General features: G+C 38.0%; 2 protein-coding genes across 3 annotated transcripts; one reads left to right on the forward strand and one right to left on the reverse strand.

The window, feature by feature from the left end:
- Positions 1 to 6: 6 nt before the first annotated feature.
- mycbpap (mycbp associated protein) lies at positions 7 to 14,797 on the reverse strand. Of its 2 annotated transcripts, none has more exons than XM_026170242.1 (18): positions 14,688 to 14,797; positions 13,505 to 13,558; positions 13,250 to 13,373; positions 13,019 to 13,125; positions 12,747 to 12,924; positions 12,480 to 12,595; positions 12,185 to 12,335; positions 11,745 to 11,863; positions 9,366 to 9,460; positions 7,697 to 7,796; positions 7,017 to 7,209; positions 6,707 to 6,894; positions 6,433 to 6,582; positions 3,511 to 3,609; positions 3,214 to 3,353; positions 2,913 to 3,075; positions 529 to 711; positions 7 to 172 (listed from the first exon to the last, which is right to left on the reverse strand). In XM_026170242.1, exons 2-18 carry the CDS (start codon positions 13,526 to 13,528, stop codon positions 83 to 85), a joined length of 2,220 nt encoding a protein of 739 aa, XP_026026027.1. In that variant the 5' UTR covers positions 13,529 to 13,558; positions 14,688 to 14,797; the 3' UTR covers positions 7 to 82. The 2 variants fall into 2 exon arrangements, with proteins under 2 accessions (XP_026026027.1, XP_026026028.1); XM_026170243.1 differs by having other exon boundaries at positions 6,433 to 6,579; positions 14,688 to 14,796.
- Positions 14,798 to 15,208: 411 nt separating this feature from the next.
- rasd2b (RASD family member 2b) lies at positions 15,209 to 16,927 on the forward strand. Its single transcript, XM_026169259.1, has 2 exons — positions 15,209 to 16,117; positions 16,286 to 16,927. The coding sequence occupies exons 1-2, from the start codon at positions 15,490 to 15,492 to the stop codon at positions 16,828 to 16,830; spliced, it is 1,173 nt and encodes a 390-aa protein (XP_026025044.1). The 5' UTR covers positions 15,209 to 15,489; the 3' UTR covers positions 16,831 to 16,927.
- Positions 16,928 to 19,145: the final 2,218 nt, after the last annotated feature.

The following is a 19,145-nucleotide window of genomic DNA, read 5'->3' on the forward strand; positions in this document are numbered from 1 at the left end:
ATAGCATACATCCTGTAACAGGTTTTATTATATATGCTTGCAAATATTCTCCAAAATGCTGTGACTCCCCTCTCACTTCTTATTAATAATGCGTGTCTTTCACATCTTCCATATTAAGCTCATCCATCAGGTCACACAGGTTGTCCACTAGATCCTCCATCAGAGCATAAACCTGTCAGATAGGTAGAGACACATATTTGGTATGAGGAAGACCATACAGATTAAAGCAATGGCATAAATTCTAACTACATTTCCTGGGTATGACTCAAGAGTGCTTAAAAATGCAGACTCACACAATTTTTAATCACACAACAGTTTAGTCTTTTCAGCAGACTCTACCTATCGAAATCCCCACTATTCAGAAACACAGGCAGTTTGTAATGCCGTCTAAAACTCCCAAAGTGTTCCAGCCTGGCCTCAGATATATGATGATGTCATCATGGTAATTTTCTCAAACTATGGAAACTCTTGTCAAGTACTGAATTTAAACATCAGTGTGGAGTATTTGAAGTCAATTAAATTACGTGCCTTGCTGTGCAGAAGCCTCGTGTAAACAGGCATCATCTTCACTACATTTGTTTGTTTAGGAGGCGGTTGAAGGATGCTCCCTGACTCATTTTCTTGGTTTTCCAAAGTTCCCTTTATCTTTGTTGTTTTTCCCTGATGCCCTTTTCCTGTTTCCTTTTCTCTTTCCCCCTTCTTTTGTGTGTCCTGTGGAAGATAGAGTTAAAATTAATGAGTGAAAGATATCAGTATTGCTTACAGAGAAATAATATTGTTAGCAAATAATTTAAGAATTTAAAAATTGTTTCTGTAATGTTTCTGGACATAAACTTACGAGGAATTTTCCTATCTAAGCATCATAATATCTCTAGGCAGCTATCAAAATAATTCTTTACACGCAAGGCACAAGGCTTAAAACCAGCACTGCATGGGCATGTTCTTCAAGGAAGCACTGTATTAAAAGCAAATACAATTCTATCGTGAAAATCTCTGGATGGGTTTGGGGGACATCAAACTATTGTCAGTGAATACTCTTCATCCTGTTTCTACATCCACAAACATACATGTGGCACACAATTAAAAAATACAATCCACTATATATTGGGATGTTCGTGCAGGCTCCACTTATGCTGAACTGAAAATGCATATTTTATTCAGGAGTCTTTGTCATGGAAAGTGCTGCAAGGCAAAACCAGACAGTAGAAGATTCTGGATGCTAGGACAACATGAAACAAGAAGCAACAATGGGAAAACACTTGACAAACACAGTGACTTATCTATTTTGTTTCTGAATGCTGCAGTAAAAACAGCCACGCCCTACTTTTATGAATTGTACATATATATTAAAAAGTGACATAATAAAAGACAGTACATTTTCATATATATATTTAAGTCAAATTGCTGAATTGCAGAATCTGACATGTTGTCTTTGAAGTACTTTTAACAGAGGATTTAAACGGCTCGAGAGTCACTGTGTTCTGTTTTGCAGACCTGTGGAAATGAGGCCATGCAATGAGCTGAAACGGCTTGTCCAGTTCAGAACGACCACCTATTTCATGTCATGTTGTACACTGGATGCCCTGTGCTTTTTGAGTTAATGTATAGCTGCCACAGATGGCTTGGACTCACACCCTGGGCACACAGTTGGTGAGCAGGTGCACATTTTCACACAGTGTTCTGTTACCATGGTACCCTGCGAGTAATAGGCTGCACCTTACCTATGACTCAACCGTCATACAGAGCAGAAAATCACTCAGCAAAATATGTAGTCACACAGACAAAGCCGTGCTTCTACCGTAATCTAATACTTGAAAATCTTTGAAGCAGGAAAATGGAGGGGTGAACCATTAGAGGAGAGCTGTGACAGGTTCAAGTCCAGAACTGACACAGCAGTTCATCATCCTTGAACAACACAGTCAATTCAAGTTTCTCAATCACTCAAGCTCATAATTTGTGAATAAGACTGATTATAATGAGGTAGGATGCATTGTGGATAGATGCAAAAATAACAACAACAACAACAAAAACTATCAAATGCATTAGAATTAGTACTGAATAAAAGTTTTGCTGAATATCTTAACCGATCTGCCAAAGCACGAATGGCCAGTACCATGTTTTGCTTATCCATTATAATAATCTCTCTAGGGAGCAAAACACTAAATAGAGCCATTTCACATTCTGTATTACTAGTTTTTTAGTGGTAAGACAGAATGTGGATGGAGACCAAATGAATGTACCATAAAGATGCTTCCAGCAGGCAACTATAGAAATGGTTAAAATGTTTTCCTTACTTAAAATTAAGCACTGTAAACCAAACACACATACTATGACACATATAAAAAAGTATTTTAGGAAATTACCCTATAGAACAGAAAACTGCAGGTGTCTGTATTACTGACAACAAGCAGTCAGTAGTAACAACAAAACAGGCATCTGTTGAATGACTGATGAATGAATGAAGAGCTGACAGCTCGCCTGAAGTGGTGAAGGTGACTCATGTTTGTATCAGCTCAAGTAATGTGTCATATCTTACAAAATGACACTTTATTCATGATCCCAAACAAAAACCTTTGAATGAAGGTCATTCAGCCACACACACACACACACACACACACACACACACACACACACACACACACACACACACACACACACACACACACACACACACACACACACGCACTCCTGCACGATACCTCTAACTTTTGCATTCTCCTGCTGAAATACAATTTTTTCTCACCTCTACTTTTTTGTTAGTTGTTGGTATCTTGTCTTTTTAAAATTTGGATCTCGCTCCATTAGTTTCCTCAATAGCAGCTTCACTGACCTTTATATCACTCTTGATATAAAAGTTAGTGAAATCTATGCTTAATGGCACACTAGTATGCAAAACCAAAAGAAATATATACATGTCTGTGGTCCTGCCAAAGTGCTTGTATTTCCCCAGCATCAGTGATTATAAGTTTATCCTCTTTATCAGTCCATGCTTCTTTCTCTGGAAGGCCCAGCAGGTTCTGCAGCCACATGGCCTCAGCAGTCATTCTGTCCAGCAGTTTTCTCCACAGCTGCCGCCTGCAGGTGGCACCACACACCAATATAAGCTGAAGGGTTGTTGCACAGAGGCAGAGTACAGAACATTGGTATGTGTACAACAGAGAAACACATTAAGAAACTAGTCCTACATTACTACTCAGAAGTTAAGGAATTCACCCTAAGGTGCCAGCTGTTAGGGGATGTTTCAGTCCAGAAGGTTCAGAAAGCTGCAAATACAGAGAGTTGAGTTGGGCCAGGCCCTCTTCTCTTGTGAGGGAGTCCTGGGATGACTCTTCATCAGGTAGAGACAACACAGCCTTAAATATGTGGTAAGAAAAACAAACACACTAATATGATGTCCTTTATCATCAACACCGTATGAAATCTCACCTATATATATTATAAAAAAGACTAAATTTGCTGCTTTTCATTGTAGTGTCAGGTTTCATGTCACTACTAGATAAATGTGTATACCTGTCGGAGAGTATCAACAGAGTAGTCCCAGGTGCTTCCTTGATCCAATTTTTGCCACAGTGCCTTCAGGCCCTCCACTGGCTCATCCCGGTACTGCAACTAAAACCATAGAACGTGTTCACCAGTCTGAAGCAGTTTATGTGTGAAGACATTTAAAAATAAAAAGTCCACTGACTGTTTTGGTATTGACATGATATTAGTTAAAAGTATTATAGAATATATAGTGCAACCTTTTGCATACATTTGTAATCTGTCCTTTCGAACTGGTGTGTTTCCCTCACAAATGAAAATAGCAAAAGTTATTCCAATCCATAAAAACGGAGAGAGATGTCAGTTTACCAATTATAGGCCAATATCACTACTCCCACAGTTCTCAAAAATTTTAGAAAAGTTATTTGTTAATAGACTTGATAAATATATTGAGAAGCATAATCTCCTAAGTGATAACTGATATGGCTTTAGAGTGAAAAGGTCCACTTCGATGGCAGTGATGGAACTTGTTGAAGGGATATCTAATGCTATAGATAATAAGGAATATACTGTTGGTGTTTTTATAGACTTAAAAAAGGCGTTTGATACAATTGATCATTCTATATTAATGAATAAACTAGAGAGATATGGCATAAGAGGGTTAGCATACAAGTGGATCAAAGGTTACCTGGATGAAAGATATCAATATGTCGAATTCAATAATGTAAAATCTAAGCAGTTGAAGGTAACTTGTGGTGTTCCTCAGGGCTCTGTGCTGGGCCCTAAATTATTTATATTATATATAAATGACATATGTAGCATTTCCAAACTGTTAAAATGTGTATTGTTTGCTGACGATACCACTCTGTACTGCTCAGGTAAAAACCTAGAACAGCTTCTGACTACAGCGGAAAAGGAGTTAAATATATTAGAAAACTGGTTTGATGTAAATAAGTTATCATTAAATATAAAGAAAACAAAATTGATTATTTTTGGCACTAGACAAATTAAAAATGTATCTAAAATAAGGGTTAATGGAATTGAAATTGAAAGAGTGTACGAAAATAAATTTCTTGGAGTGATAATTGATGATAAGCTGAGTTGGAAGTCTCATATAAACCATGTGAAAACAAAAATGTCAAAAACCATTGCTATTCTCTATAAAACAAAGCATGTCCTGAACAAAAAATCCTCATACACACTTTATTGTACTCTGTTCCATATATGACTTACTGTCTGGAGATATGGGATAATGCATATAAAACGAACACTCTTCCTATTTTCAAGTTACAAAAAAGAGCTATAAGAATTATAAACCAATCAAACTATATAGAACCAACTAACATTTTGTTTATTAATCTGAATACCCTGAAATGTTATGATTTAGTTGAATATAAAATGGCACAGATAATGTGTAAAGCACAAAATAACTTGCTTTGCCCCAGTACTCAGAAGCTGTTCAAAGTCAGAGAGAGTCAATATGACTTAAGGGGAACAGATTTCTTAAAAAAAAACAAGATAAGGACAAATATAAAGCAGAGATGTGTTTCTTTTAGAGGAGTTAACCTGTGGAATAGTTATGACAGTGATTTAAAAAGGTGTAGTTCATTTTCCTTGTTTAAAAATATGTTTAAAAATAGAGTATTAGAAAAATATATAAATCAAGAATGAAAAGAGCAAAAAAAAAAAAAAACAACCCAAAAAACTCTTGATTCTTTTGCTTTGATGTAGTTACTTATCTAAGGTGGAAAGTTTTTTTTTGTTTTTTTGTTTGTTTGTTTGTTTTGTTTTTGCTTTGTTTTATTATTTGCTTCGAGCCCTGTGTACAGGAGCTGCATGCAAAAAGATCTTTTGTTAAAAGGGTTGGCGTAATAAGCAAATGCTTCAGCCAATACCTTTTGATTAGCCTTGTCTCATGCTTTCTTGCTTTGTGGTAGATCTTTGTTCTGTCTTCACTGAGATATTTGAATGCTAATCAATAAAATCAAATCAAATCAAATGTGAGGTTGTATGCGCCTGTGCACACAAAAGAAATTACTGCCACAAAACCTGAAGGTTATCACCATCAACAGTCACCCTTAAAAATGATGGATGTCATCATTTTTATTTATTCTTATGGCAAAGGAAAGAGATCAATATAAAACATGGCCATGTGAAAGGCCCTAAGAAGAACAATCACCATCTGGTAATAACTGACATGACTTAATGAGAAAAGTCTTCTAATATTTCAAATTAGAATAATCTTTAAAAGTAAACATTTTTATCCAAATGACTGCTTACAACTTACTGTCTGTTATTAAACATAATGTCCCATGTCCATTGATAATTATTTTAGGAGGCCATCATGCTCTATATTTGCTGGAAAGTAGTCTAATCAGCCTCCTAATTAGCCCAGTTAAAGCTTGGTTTCTATTGTAGTGCTCGGGGAAGACAAACCATATTGCATAGTACAGAGGCAACAGTGGCTGGTTCTATATATTAGTGGTTATGATATATTATTAGTTAATGACCTTCCATAAATAATGCAATTACTTGGTGCTGAATGAATAGGGACAAAGACAGAATATAGGATGAGGAGGGGAAGTCATAACAAGCTAATCATACTGTTGCACACACAGTGAATTTTCAAATAGAAGAACACATTAGCGGGTCAGCTCACACTGAATCAGGTGGCGTGACTAAGATTGAGACTGAAATCAATATGAACAAAAACACTCTAAAAGAAAAATGTGTCATGCATTAGTGCTACACCCTGCTGCACAATGAGCAATGTGTTTCACACTACTTATCAAAAAAAGGAAAGAGTTAAAAATGTCAAAGTCATCTACTCTCTATGGCCTATGCTGAGGTCCTAATATTGATTTGAACTAAAAAAATATATATACCGGTAATTAAAAAAAGTTTAACTGAGATACACTAAAAATATAGCTTCTTTCTGTGCATATGTTCCACCTTTGGGTTTCTGCTCAGAAATAGTTGCTCTGTGGTGATGTAGAGCTCTGCGGGTGAGCTTGGTCTTTCTGGACTGTGGACCTGGTAGAGCACCTCATAGACAATCGATCGGCAGATCTTTTCCCGAACTACCTTTTCCAGTTTTGTCTGCTTGTCCACAAAACAAAAACAGAAAAAAGAGGAAAGATTATTTGTGTTAAGAGAAATACCAGTGCTATCTCTTTATTTGTGTTTTTATCTCACTCTCGTGGACTCAGCTGAATAGTAAAACTACCTCTATGAAAAGCCTCTCATCTGCAGTTCTGTCTTGGTACAGAGATATTCCCCTTAAGACAACTTGCATGGAGGCTCCTTGCAGCAGCACAGGATGGGTGCTGAGCTGCCAAATTTCTGTTTTGATGACTGGCTTCTCTGACTTAAATAGAAACTCCACTCGCTGGGTCTCACCTGGAAGAATGACACCTACAGGGAACAGAAAGCAACAGGGAAAACAGAAAACTCGGTTGAGTGATGGGTCAATAGACAAGCGGTGTATGACGTACAAATGTTGGCGGCAGGTGTTCGGATCATGTTTGTGTGGTTACCAGAGGAGGCATTAAAGTAGAAGTGCACTTTCTGTGTTTGCAAACGGAGATTAGGAAAATTGTATGGCTTGGGAAGCTGCTGCCAGCTGTAGAAGATGACGGTGCTGCCCTCATTATGTAGGTCCAGGTGGGATGTGACTATTTCTCCAGTCAGGGCTTCAAAGAATATTGTAGCACTAATTCCTACTTCTCCCTGATAAGTGAGCATTGGAGAAAGAAAAGCAATTAAGTGTTAATTGTCAAAGGTACCAAACAGAATATGTCATTACATTGCGTGTTTTTATATACCTGTGCATGTGTTATTTGTGTGCTGAAGATACAATCAGACCAAAGTCGCCTGCAGCCCATGCATTATCATACAAACTGCATTATTAATTAAACATGGTTTTTAAAAGTCAAAACTCATGTAACAACCTATATAAAAAAGTGGTTATTAAGGGACAATTGTCAACAAAACTGCTGTTTTTCTCATTAAAGTCTAACTGTATAGGGAGGACTACAAGACCCTTAACGCAAGTACTCTACATAAACTGTTTCCATCCTATCAGTATTTGGAAAAGCAAGAAAAGTGGCCTATTCTGGTGAATTTATCAATACAATATACAGACTTTTCAGAAAAAACTGAATAAGCACCTGTTCCTCTCTCTTGCTCTCTCTAAGGTAAGGAATTCATTCTGTACCTGCTTTGAGAGAGAGTTTCCAGTCCAGGTAGCAACCTGACCACAGAATCTCAAGGTAGGCACATCTAAGTGAACATCTTCATGCTGTGCCAGTGGATCACTGTAGGAGACAATCACAAAGCAGAATAACTAAGACTACATTTAATGTAAGTCAGTTATTGCTAAAAAATATTTTGTTTGACGACAACTTAATTCCAGACCAGCATGTATGTGCATATACACTTGATATTCAGTCCCACCATTAGCCATTAAAAGGTGAAGATATTTCCTCCTTACATTGTTTGGCTATACTGTAAAATCTCTGTTTGAATTATTTTTAGACAGAGCAAAAAAGAATTACACTTTGACAAAATGGGAACTGTAGCAGATGTTATAAACACTGTAATTTTGTAAAAGACGCTGGCAGAGATTAAAAAAAGAAAAGAAAAGAAAAGAATGGTTGGATCAGAAGCGAGATGCAAAAAAGGCTCTTCTGTTCACATAATGAAAGGAGGCATGGGGGAGCTATTTAATCCAGCAATAATTACATAATTATAATCAATCATAAAGGCCTCATAAAATTTAGTACACTAAATTATTTAGAGGGCAGTTTTTTTAAATTATACAATTTACTTCTTAATATTTGTGAACTCGTAAATATAAAATAGAGAATATAAAATAGAGATGATACAAAATACAACCTTTGTGAAATACTGTTTTATGTTCAGTTCTGTCTTGCCTTAATAGTCACCTCACTTCACATTATGAAGACTGACTAAAAACTTTGTGGATACATAGTCTGATGTATGAATTAGCTATGCATACTCTCACAACAGATTCTCATTTCATAAACACTTTACTTCAGTTTTTGTGCATATCTGTGCACGATATGTCACCTGGTCCTAGGTTCTAGTGAGTGGAGAGCTGTGTATCAACAGCCAAGGATCTAAAGAACATGACCTTTTCTTTTTTGTCCAGCTAGCAAACAGGAAATTGCATCACAACCAAAAACTGAAAACAATATACAACATAATTACATATTTCTGACAACTGTTCTGTGTAAATGTAGTGTGGCTGACACCAACTGAGTTGGGTTTCTTAATAACTTCAAATAATGTGATGCACCTTCACCAACACAGCCCTGACCTTCAGTGGGCAGCTTATGAAAGGATATACTCTCAGTGCTTGAGTCGTTCCCCGTGTAAACTATAGGGGTCATTCCCTAAGAAGCCACATTCATACTCTTCTTCTCAATCATGAAATGCTTTGCAGCAAAACAAATCTGACAACATACAGTATTGAAAAGCCAATTACACAATGTGTGTTTGTAATACATGTTATGTAACTTCAATACACTCTGGACAAATGAGTCATGTTACAATACTGTATTATTGCTTTTCTGCAACACTGTGACAATAACAATACCCAGGCTGATATCAACTATCCAAGAACCAACCATGGTTGTAATGAAGGTTCTAATAATGAAGTGGTTCCATTATTTACATCAAGGGTTAACACTTCATTTAACAGTGACTCAATTACATTTTAGACACAATGAACTCTTAGCACTCTGCAAATAGGGATAGCATTTTGCCTAATTTTGATATTAACAGTAGAAAAATCTGGCCTTTTTCTAAGTATGGAAAACATTTAATTAATCATCAAGCAGCAAAAAGCAGTTATTTCTTACAGGTTCTGCTTGCTCTCCATCTCTTCTTCTTTGTTCTCTATTGAAGGACTGTAGGATGGTTTGCCAGAGCCAATCACTACCAGTTCACTGATGTCCTGTAATAGACAGATAGACAACAGAGTGGTTTGGAAGGTAGGGGTTAATTATGTACGATAACTAACGTTCTGGTTCTTGTTACTGACACCCTAAGTTCGTTTCACTCCAACAGATATGGCCAATTATGTCATGTCAGGCAGAGAGGTGACAGTCAGGTGGTGACAAACCCTTCAGCTTTAGAATATCAGGTTTTGTGGAGCACAATGTATGTTGTCATTGACCATACTAGAGGATATATAATTATTTTGCTATTGGTCTTTCTGACCCACACAGAAAGGGCAGAGGACAAACAAAAATTTCATCCTGGTTAATTTTTTTCCATAGGCTTGGCATTTCTTTCACTCTCTTACCCACATCTCGATTTTTTTCATGCTATCAGAACAAGCCGTTTCTGTTTGCCACAAGGTACTCCAGACCCTAAATCACCTGAGCATCACATTAGCCACCAGCCTGACAGAACACAGTGCAACCATTTTCTCTAATTGTATCGTTGCACAATTGGTGTGCGTGCGAAAGATGGGGGAGGACAATAAAACATAGGGGGAATGTACCAGCTGAGACCATCAATAAATAAATAAATAATTAAAAAGATGTCATTTGAATAAACCTTCCAATATTGAGCACCTGCTACTTTAAGCTAATAAGATTAAATGGGAACTGGCTGTGAAGAGAAGCACATTTTTATTTAGGTGTTTACCCCAGAACCTCCAGCCTGCACTGATGAAGTAATTATAATGCAGAGAGAGAGGTAAGGCATGTTCAGTCCCTTTTCTTGGGTTCTGTTAGTTCACAGGTCTCAATAGTTCTACCCTATGACAGGACACGCTTCAGATTTCATAATCGTACCATTTCTGTGTTTGCATATATGTGAACAACTGTTAGGGTTTATGGAAGGGCCACCCAGCTTAATTAATCTTATTACACGAGTGCACTGAATATATACTTCAATAAAATGTTTCACTGTATATTTGCAATATGAGAACAGTTTTTGCGTGTAGGTGTGCTTATGCCCTCGAAGCTGCAGGCTTATGTGGATTTGAGTGGATGTATGAGTACATGTGCTTGTCAGCCTCGTCCACATACTGCAGTTTGTTCCTTGTTCAGAAAACCAAGGACAGTGTGCCCAATGCTGGATGATCACAAGCTGTTTGTGAAGATAGAGACTGATTATGATGAGCTAGCAGCACCTGCTTGAGACAGAGTGTCCTGAGGGAGTGAGCAGCTTTTCTGAGGATAGAGTTGTTCAATAATGAAGCTTTCTTACAAAAAAACACAAAAAACTAAATGCAATGATAAACTGTACTATGCATATCAAATTAGTTTCCTACACAGCGCATAGTGATATTACTGTCCAAGTCCAACTTTTCAGCTTTTTCTTGCACAGTGTTTACTGTGACTTGGATTGTGGTTTAGATTTGAGATATAATCAGAGGTTTTCAGGAGTGGGTTCTACAACATCAGTATTGGTGCACAATATTATACTGGAAAATATGTTGGAGGCAAATAAGGGTGCTGCACAAGATCCTATATACTACATATACTATACACTATACTACTATCATGAGGAACTGTTTGATTTGATAAAGAAAGCTATAAGATGATGACAGAGTGATTTGTCATAAAACATTTTAATGTGGAAATGTGGTATATCTAATTAAGACTACTGGAATTTTGAGGAAATATTTATAGAGAAAAGAGTTCAACAACCAGTTGGGTTGTGTTTGTAGAGTAACTAGTCCTAAATCCACCTAAAGTGAATGAGATAGTTGCTGCCTTCAGGAGAACTAGGAAAGTGACTTCTCTCCACACTATATAAATGGTGAGGGGGTAGAAAGTTTCAGTGACATCAAATACCTGGGTCACAACATCACTAAGGATTTGGCAGGGACCATTAACACCTCCCTTCTAGCAAAGAAAGCTAAGCATAGGCTTTTCTTATCAAGAAAGCTTAAAGCTTAAAAAACTGAACTCCCATCTCATATATTAGTGAATTTCTACAGGTACACAACAGAGAGCACTCTGCACTACCGTGTCGCAGTGTGGTACAGCAGCTGCACTGCAGAGACAGCACTGCTGCACTGTTAGCAACATTATCAAAGACTCAGTGCACCCTGGACACAGATCGTCCTCCTCCCATCAGGTAAAAGATACAGGATCATCAGAACATACACTAAATGAGAGAGAAATAGCTTTTTCCCCATAGTTGGGGAAGTCCTCTTCCACCCCATCCTATGGAGTGTTTTGTCTTATTGGTTAAAAGATTTAATCGATATTTTTCATTACTGGCTTGTTTATGTCCATGTCCTGTAAAACCTCCTTAATTAGCTGGCGCTGATGCTGCAAGTACGTGCTCTGGCTCCAAGTTCGTGAAGCTGGCCGTAGAGTCTCAGCACAAATGATTCCTGGAGCAAAAAAATGAATTTCAGTTTTACAGACTGAATTTGCTCATGTGTAGGAGTTTCCTGCTCTCCCAACTGAACGATCATTCTGCATTTATATGCTTGTTTTGTTTGTTTGTATGCAACCACTTAACATACATTTTATGACGTGAGGGCTTTCTTTCTCTTATCCCAATCGTAATTATTACAAGAAAACTGTCCTTTCATAAATCTTTTTTTGACTTGGGAAAATGCAATTTCATGCGAATAAACAATGAGAAAAACTGCATCAAAACAGGGGCTAAGGGGTAAAAATTGGAATATAGCATAGGTGTCTGTGATCACCTGATTCCTGGCATATCCTCCGTGGTTGTCCCATCTGTGTGATAGTTTTTTGTCTGCCCCACTCGGTCTGAGTCAGAGTGGCTGTAATACCGCTCATTTCATCTCCATAACGCTGTGGGAGACTCCAAAACTCACTGCCCACACGATAACCCTAGAGAAGTTAAAGAACAGCTTTAGAGATTTTAGTCACTGGAGAACTACCAAAAAAAACCAACAAAAAAAAACCAAACAAACCCAACAGTCTGATGGATGACTAAAGACAGAGTAGACCGGCAAAAGCAAATATGTGTCATACATATCCTGAGTGGATGAGTGGCATGACTCGGTTTAGAAATTCCCTCTGCTCCTGAGTTTCTCTATAATGGTTGGCTTGATTCATCAGAAGTTTTTCGACTGGCCTATGGAGCAAATCTTGACACCATTGAAAGAGAGACAAGACATTAACGCAGACTTAGGAAATTTGCATTTGCTTCTAATGAGAGATTTGTGGGTAAAGGCTCTAATAATGATGCACAGTTTATCTCTTTTCGGTGCAGGCTGTTGTAGTCTCTAATCAGCTCACCAGATAAGAAGTCCTGCTGTTGTCTTCGATGTCTCACATGTTTGTCCCAATTCTGTAAGGCATTACCCTGGATGTTTCTTTGGCTTGAAAGAGTTTCTGTTTCTACAGCATCCGAGGGACTCCTTTCTTTGGCCTCACATAGAGGATCTCCTAGGGAATTTGGTATTCGCTTCACCAGCTGGTTGGCAATGGGAAAGGTTAGTAACACAGTGAAGTCAAAGAATTACAGTTGTATTTGTTCATCTACAGAAACTGGAACATTTAAAAAATACCTCTGCCTCCCCTTTAGCCTCTAGATAACTTCTGTAATCTTCTAAGCTACCCAGGATGGTGTGTGGAAGAATCATCCCGTGCTCATCAAACCGAACCCCCATTGATCCTGAGTGGAAAGGACAGGGACAAAAAAAAGAAAAGTTGCATATCACAAACAGGATATATTTAACTTAATCTAATATCCAACATAATAATCCATTTGTCCATGAGAGCAAAAGAAAACAACTGACCTCTGAAGTCGAGAAGCTGGCAGTCAGAATCCAAATTCTCTTGCTTCCTAGCTCTCATTTCATCATCTGCTGATGTTTTACTTACACGTGCCATAAGCTCTTGTTTCTGATGGCTCTTTGGTATCTTCAGCATACAAAGCAGTAGTCATAATATACCAAGTTAAACATTTAAGTGGCATCAAGGAGAATTTAGATTAAAACAAAAGTTTTGCTAATGAACTGTTAATACTGTCTATATTGATGAAGTAAATTTACTTTACTGAGCTTCTGTGGATACATGGTAAGAGTCCCGTTGCAGCTTCTTGGTCCCTGAGAAGAGGAAATTAGAAACGAGGTGTTATGACACTGTGTTTTCTGGCTAATTTAACAGGCAAATTAAAATGTGCCATGTTTTGTTGTGATTCCACAACTGAAGGCTTTAAAATGTAAAAACAGATTGTACTTCACCGTACATAAAGTCCAATGCTCACATGTACACATGCTGATACAAAGAGTGCCTTGGAACACTGACATGGTTATGCAATACTGCTAATTTGTCCTTATCCAACAGTTCCTTGTTATAGTTTCCATGGCCACAACAATAATTAGTTTCTGGCTTTTCTAAGCGTTTTCTTCCTTTTTTTCAATTCTTCTGATCACAGGTTCAATACAGTTTTCAAACTGGTTTTGATGAGAACCAAAAGATGGCCTTGTCCTTTGAGGAAAGAATCTGCTGCAGTGCTTTTACACATGTTTGGAAACCAAAAGTTACTGATGCTGACACATATTCTGACTGAGATTTTGTGTTTTTATCTCTCTAATTTAAAGCTTTACATGACTTTATATTGCTCCTTTGTATTTCAAATGCATATCTTGAGCTCTCAATAGTCTAGATTCGATTAAAATCAAGTACACAAATATAAGACATAATAGAGAAATACTATGGTTTATGTTGATCCTGGCTAAAATCTCACTGGTAAATCACAAACTTACCAACAAAAGGGGAAAAAACAGGTCGAAAAAAGTTAACAGACCGAAGTTGAGAATTATTTATGTGTATTTAATTGTAATCCTAGTTTAGTTCGGATCTGCTCTCTATGTGTCGAAGCTAGGTTGTTTTGATTTTGCAGAACTGCACAGGAATGCAGGAGAGACGTGTGCGAGAACAACAGTAAACTATTTCATTGACTTTGTTTATCTGTATTATTTTTACAAAAGTAAAAAGTCTACGTATTTCCTCCGCCACAGTACAGAAAGGTACATGTAGCTACATACATATGATAAACTATCCACAATCACCAGTGAAACCACTGACAGGTGGAGAAGTCAAACAGCGACACAAATTTAGCTTGACATAATAGAAAAGAGGAAGAAGCAGACAGAGGTGAATGACTGATACAGAGGGGTTGTAGGTCACCCGAATAACTTCAAGTTCTTAACTCTTTCTTCGGTAACTTACCGCAGCTCATTTCCCCTTTTATACAGTAGAGAGGCAATGTAGCATTAGCAAAGCTAAAGCTCCAGTTTGGTGTACAGTAACCAGGGCAACAGACGCCCTAACTTACGTTGCGCAACGAGTCGCTACACAGACACGAGAAAGCAAACTATTAGAGTTATATTTAATATTAGTGGAGGGAATAGAAGTTTTTTTTCCCTTTATCTTACTATATTATTTACTGATCTATTCAGATTTTTAAAAAAATGTTTAACCTACGTATTGTTTTTAATTTTCTCTACACCTTTTATTGTATTCCCATTCCTTATTTTATTTAACTATATTTTGTGTTTTAATTAATTAAAATATTAATTGATTTAATTAAAAATGAAATTAATTAAAATCAAATCAGTGCACTGCTCTATTAGCAGCAAACAACACAAATTAGCTGCTAATTAACTCTGTCATATTGTTGCTGCACTTTCTTTTCTTTTCTTTTCTTTTCTTTTCTTTTCTTTCTCTTTGGTAGTCTCCCATATCATGTAGAAAAGACTAATGCATTAAGTAGGTCGAGTTTTCTCTGCTTGGTTGCACATCCTATTTCATCTTTTTCTTTCTAAACAAGGTGTTCTCTTGGAGAACACAACGAGCGTTCCTGTCAATCAGCATGACGTCATCAAACCACGAGGCTGTGATATCTATATAAAGACAAGTGACATCAGCCGCCCAACCAAACACACGCTTGAGCAGCTCCATAAAACGGCAGATCGTTGATTCTATCTAGCTGCAACAGCGCGGAGTCAGCGTCCGGAACCATCCTAAAAAGATGGAAATGGGTAGCATCTCTACCGGCACATCACCCACCCCCGTCACAGTTTCCCACCAGATCAAACGCTCTACAAGAGAAAACCCTCCGTTTCGTGGTAATATGGAAGGGCAGTGCGCTGGTTCATCAAAAGTTTTACTGGCTTACAAAAACGCATCGCAGCACTTGAATTCGTCTGGAATCAAAGCGGGCTTGGGCATACTTAAAGTCGCTACCTCCCAATGGAAACAGGAAAAAAAGACGCTTTCAGGAGCAGCAGTAAGGCAAATGTCTGCTGCCAACAACAGCCACCCTTGCAAGAGATCCCCACTTGATCAGCTGGCAGCTCTGGTTCTCCATGGTCAAACCCGGCATCGCCAGATTAGTCAGGGGCACCCACAAGATCCTCTTTACTTCACCAAGCCACAGAACTCTAAGCGCATCGTAGTTCTTGGTGCTCCACGGGTCGGAAAGACCTCAATCCTAAGAAGATACATGATAGACGGGTTTGTGGAGGAGTACAAGCCCACTTCCGAGGATTTCCTAAGGAAACTGTTTCGCATCCGTGGGGAGACCTACCAAATTGACATCCTGGATGCATCCCGGGAACGGGACTTCCCAGCCAAGCGGCGGCTGTCTATCCTCACTGGTATGTATTTTCTCGGTTATAATCTCTGTTCTGCTAAAAATAAACAATTTAAAAAAAATGCCTGTATGTGTTTGTTGAATAAGAATAAAGATTTTGGATGTGAAACTGTATGCGCAATGTGTAAAACTCTGTCTTAAAAAAAACTTGTGTTTTGTTTTTCTTCTATAGGGGACATTTTTCTTCTAGTATTCAGTTTAGATGATCGGAGCTCTTTCGAAGAGGTGTGCGCACTGCGAAAGGAAATTCTGGCTGCTAAATCCAAGCTCATCAGATCCACTGTGCCAGATCATTGCGCACAGCCACAGGTTCCTCTGGTGGTCTGCGCCAACAAGGTGGATCTCCAGGAATCCGAGAGAGAAATAACTAAGGCAGAGGTTCTCCAAGCCCTCGGGGATGACTGCGCCTATTTTGAAACGTCCGCTAAGGAGAGCACTAATCTCGAACAAGTATTCGAGACTTTGGCAAAGCGAGGTGGGCTTCCGACCGAAACTGGCCCGTCGCAACACCGCAAAGTCTCTCTCCGCTCATATCAGGCAATGCGGAGCGGCCGTGTAGCGGGGAGGGGGAAGCAGGTCTCTGATAGAGATGTTCCCTGCGGCACACTGTACCCACTGGCCCGGCGACCGAGTTTTACCACTGACCTTCGTCAGGTTATTGGACCACATACGACAAGGAAGCCCGGCAAAGGACTGGAGAAATGTTATATTCAGTGAGAGACACACAAACTATGAGAAGAAACACAGAGCGAATAACACAGTTCATAAAGCACCGATATTTATTTAAAAATAATAATAATGCCTTATTGTGCGTTTACATGTACTTGAAATGTTTTTGAAATAAAATATTTTTAATATTATAGTGTGTTCTTTTTTTCTTTCTGAGTATGGACAAAGTAGGAGGAGGTTGAGTCAGTACCTTGACTATTTGATTATTGTATGACTATTGCATAACCTATATTCAGAAATCTATTAGATGGCAACTCTTTTTCCTCACCCACGCTTGTTTTCGCTTCCTGTGAGTCTCTGTGTGTGTAATACTGGATTCGTGATTGCCAGCAGTCCACAATCTGAATCCCACACATCCCAAACAACCAGCTTAAAGGTTTCCAGTTGGCATACACTTTCCTCATCCTACATCATACCCTATAAATTATTCCTAATATAAGCCTACCACTCAAGGGCTTCTATGAACTCAACTATTTAGCTTTCACTTGCATGGTTGTTCTTCATTTTTTATATTTTGAAGCTGAAGAAGTCTCCCTTCGAACAACAGGCTTTGAGTCACAGATTCCAAGTGTTTTTTTTAAAGAAGCAATACATGACACATTTTGCTAGCTTGATGCCAATAAGAAAGCAACCTTGCAAAGATTTATCTCTGGGTGCTTTATGTGTGCACTCGGAGAAGGCTTTTCACTTCTCATGCCGGAAATATGTGTTTCCATGGGCACTGCTTTTGAGTTTATTGAGCTGCAACTAACAGATGACTCAGGTTTTACATTCAGGTGATCCTAACCTTGCAGGGGTTTATTTTCCTGTGTGCTCATTTGTAACAAGCAAAATAAAATACTGCTTTTCATGTCCATTGATAAAAGCATTAATAACACCCTTCCAACAACATCATGTAAAAATAGTGATTGAAATGTGAACTCTCAAACTTCTTTTAATCTTGATAATCACACTAATGTTCTGTATGCGGTTTTCTCAACAACAAAAAAAAAGAAAAAAAGAAAAAGAAAATTGGGCTCCATTCTAAAATTCGTGTTGTGAGTGTGTGAGTCATGATGCCTGAAAGCCTCAGAACAATGTCTGAACCAAAGAGAGACAGACGGTTAGACACATCTGGGAGAAACACATACAGAACAGATAAAGAGAATCAGGTTATTATGGGCTAAAATGTTGATTCAGTGGGTTAATGAAATGCATAATCAAGTGACAAAAAGTTTTATTGCAATGTATTCAAGCATATTGCGTTCCCCCATCCACATTTTATTCACAACAGTGCATAGAAAACAGATCAGATGTTTCCAGCTGGTGAATGTTATGGTCTGCAGGTAGGCCTGTTCAGAACCCGGACTCTTCTAATACAAACCCATACTGTTGTAACAGAGGCAGTATGTGGTTTAGCGGTCTTGCTAAAATATAAACGGCTTTTCCTGAAAAAGATGTCATCTAGATGTGAGCATATGTTGCTCTAAAACCTGCAAATACCTTTCAGCACCTTTCATTCTAGATGTATGAATGACCAATCTTATAGACATTAATGCCCCCCCCATAAATTTAGAGATGGATTTCAAATTTTGATGCATATGACCAGTTTGCCTCATCTTCCACTTTGCCTCAGTCCATTTAAAATTAGTTTTGGCCGTGAGAGACTGCGGCATTCTGAATCAGATTCACATGTTGCTTCTTCTTTTCACAATTAAAGCTTTACCCTGTATTTGTCGATGGCACGTCAAACTGTCTTCACAGATGATGAAAGTGCTGCTGAGACCATGTAGCGATTACCATGACAGAATCATGCCTGTTTTTACTACAGTTTTAACCGAGGGAGTGAAGATCACAGGTATCCAACAGTGATTTATGGTCTTGTCCTTAGCGCACAGAGATTTCTCCAGATTCTGAGAATCTATATCTGAGAATTTGATGACATCATGCATTGTAGATGATTAAATACTGAAAGAAAGATATTAAAAGACTTCACAATGTTACATTAAGGAAATTGTTTCACAATTTATAAACACAAATTGATGAACCACTACTCATCTTTACTTCTGTAAAACTGCCTCTTCAGTCTCCAACCTTTTCTTGACCCTCCCAATATTTTGTCTAAAATGTCCAAAATGAGCTAATATTTCCAGGCAATAATAAAATGTCTCAGTTTAATCATTTAATATGTTTTACTGTGAGTAAAATGTAGGTTTATGAGACATGCATGTCATCATTTTCACAGCTTATGAAGCTGCAAGTTAAATTCTTTAACTGCTTGTTGAAAGGTACTACCACCAGAGAATAGTGTATCATTTTCATCA

This window comes from Astatotilapia calliptera, chromosome 6 (genome assembly GCF_900246225.1).
Source record: "Astatotilapia calliptera chromosome 6, fAstCal1.2, whole genome shotgun sequence".
NCBI lineage: Eukaryota > Metazoa > Chordata > Actinopteri > Cichliformes > Cichlidae > Astatotilapia > Astatotilapia calliptera.